Below are 1,278 nucleotides of genomic sequence, written 5' to 3'. Positions count from 1 at the left end.
AACATTGGTAAAATGGTAGCAGTGTGTCAATGGGTGGTTCTATGATGGAATGTAGGATAAGATTTTATTTTTGCATCCCCTGATGTGATAAAATATATTTTGGAATACATATTGACATAACATTTTTAAATATGGTGTTCATTAAGTAAAAATTACTGCAGTATTGGACAGAGCTATAAAGATTGATAAGCTTCGAGGAAGATTTCTAGGAGGATAAGATAGAGATTCATAACGTAGTTGTATATCTTATCACACTATCATTTTTAGAATACCCTTGCAATAATTAGATGAGATAAATCACGCGAGTAAGTATGTGTCCTTTCCCTTTAGCAGTCGCCATGTGATGAAAAAACCTAACAACTGAAATGGAAAAACTTCCTTTTAGATTGATTGGAACTCATCTCTCTGAGCTTGGGTTTATCGGCTCGCTGTTCCATTCTAATTTTGAGGGTCCCACATTTGCTCTCAGGTTGAATCATGATTCGCCATGCCCTATACCGGAGCTGGTTGTCGTGGTGGGCTGCCACAAGGATGGAGGGGTTCTAGCTGTGCTAGCTCAGGATGGTATTGGAGGCCTACAAGTCAGGGGAAAAGATGGAGAATGGATTGGAGTAAAGCATATTCCCAATTCCTATATGGGATTTCATGCAGGGAATAGAATTTGAATCGGCATGCACTTTTAAACTAACATAAAAAATAATCAACAACATTGCAGTTGTGTTCGGATAAAGTTACCATAAAAATGTTTCGATAAGGATGTATGTCGATAAGGATAAGTCTATTGCGGTTTCTATTGCACTGCAGACAATTACCAGAAGAGTGGAAAGCATAAAAAACAAAGCAGAGTGAATAATCACACCCGAAGCATTATTACCATGATTTTGGAGGGAAACTGATCTCAATTTGTTGTTTCTTTTTGTTTTATTGATTTTGCGTGCCTTATCCTAGTTTAGAATTATGTGAATTGACCACATAAACCACACATCGTAAAAGTTGTAGTCGTTGTTTCCTTATTCAACTATCTGTTGGTAGCGTAGGTGCCAATTTGTAGTGATCATTATCCTGAGTCAAGTTAAGAAATATCCTCGAAATCAGATGAAAGCTCGACATTTAGGATAATTTTTATCCTCGTCATCATATTATCCAAAGTGTAGAGGGTATGCATGGATAAAAAGAACTAGTTCCATATTTAAATCAATTGTCTAGCAAGACTGAGAGTAAGTGATGTTTTCAAACATAAATAGCTATGGGTGAAAAACTACCCAGGTAGGATAGACG

At 36.7% G+C, this 1,278-nt stretch overlaps 1 protein-coding gene across 1 annotated transcript; it reads left to right on the top strand.

Annotated features, from left to right (window-relative positions):
* Nucleotides 1-365: 365 nt before the first annotated feature.
* LOC149235987 (1-aminocyclopropane-1-carboxylate oxidase 3-like) lies at nucleotides 366-665 on the top strand. The gene has a single exon (XM_089368739.1). It carries the CDS (start codon nucleotides 366-368, stop codon nucleotides 663-665), a length of 300 nt encoding a protein of 99 aa, XP_089224865.1.
* Nucleotides 666-1,278: the final 613 nt, after the last annotated feature.

Source organism: Pinus tabuliformis, chromosome 8 (genome assembly GCF_031772625.1).
Source record: "Pinus tabuliformis cultivar Carrire ecotype Pingquan chromosome 8, CPIR1, whole genome shotgun sequence".
In the NCBI taxonomy this organism is placed as follows: domain Eukaryota; kingdom Viridiplantae; phylum Streptophyta; class Pinopsida; order Pinales; family Pinaceae; genus Pinus; species Pinus tabuliformis.
The sequence above is the reverse complement of the archived record's forward strand: the minus strand, read 5'-3'. Positions and strand labels throughout refer to the sequence as shown.

Coding starts and splice junctions, on each gene's coding strand:
- LOC149235987 (XM_089368739.1), top strand. CDS start 366: ATGGAAAAACTTCCTTTTAGATTGATTGGAACTCATCTCTCTGAGCTT.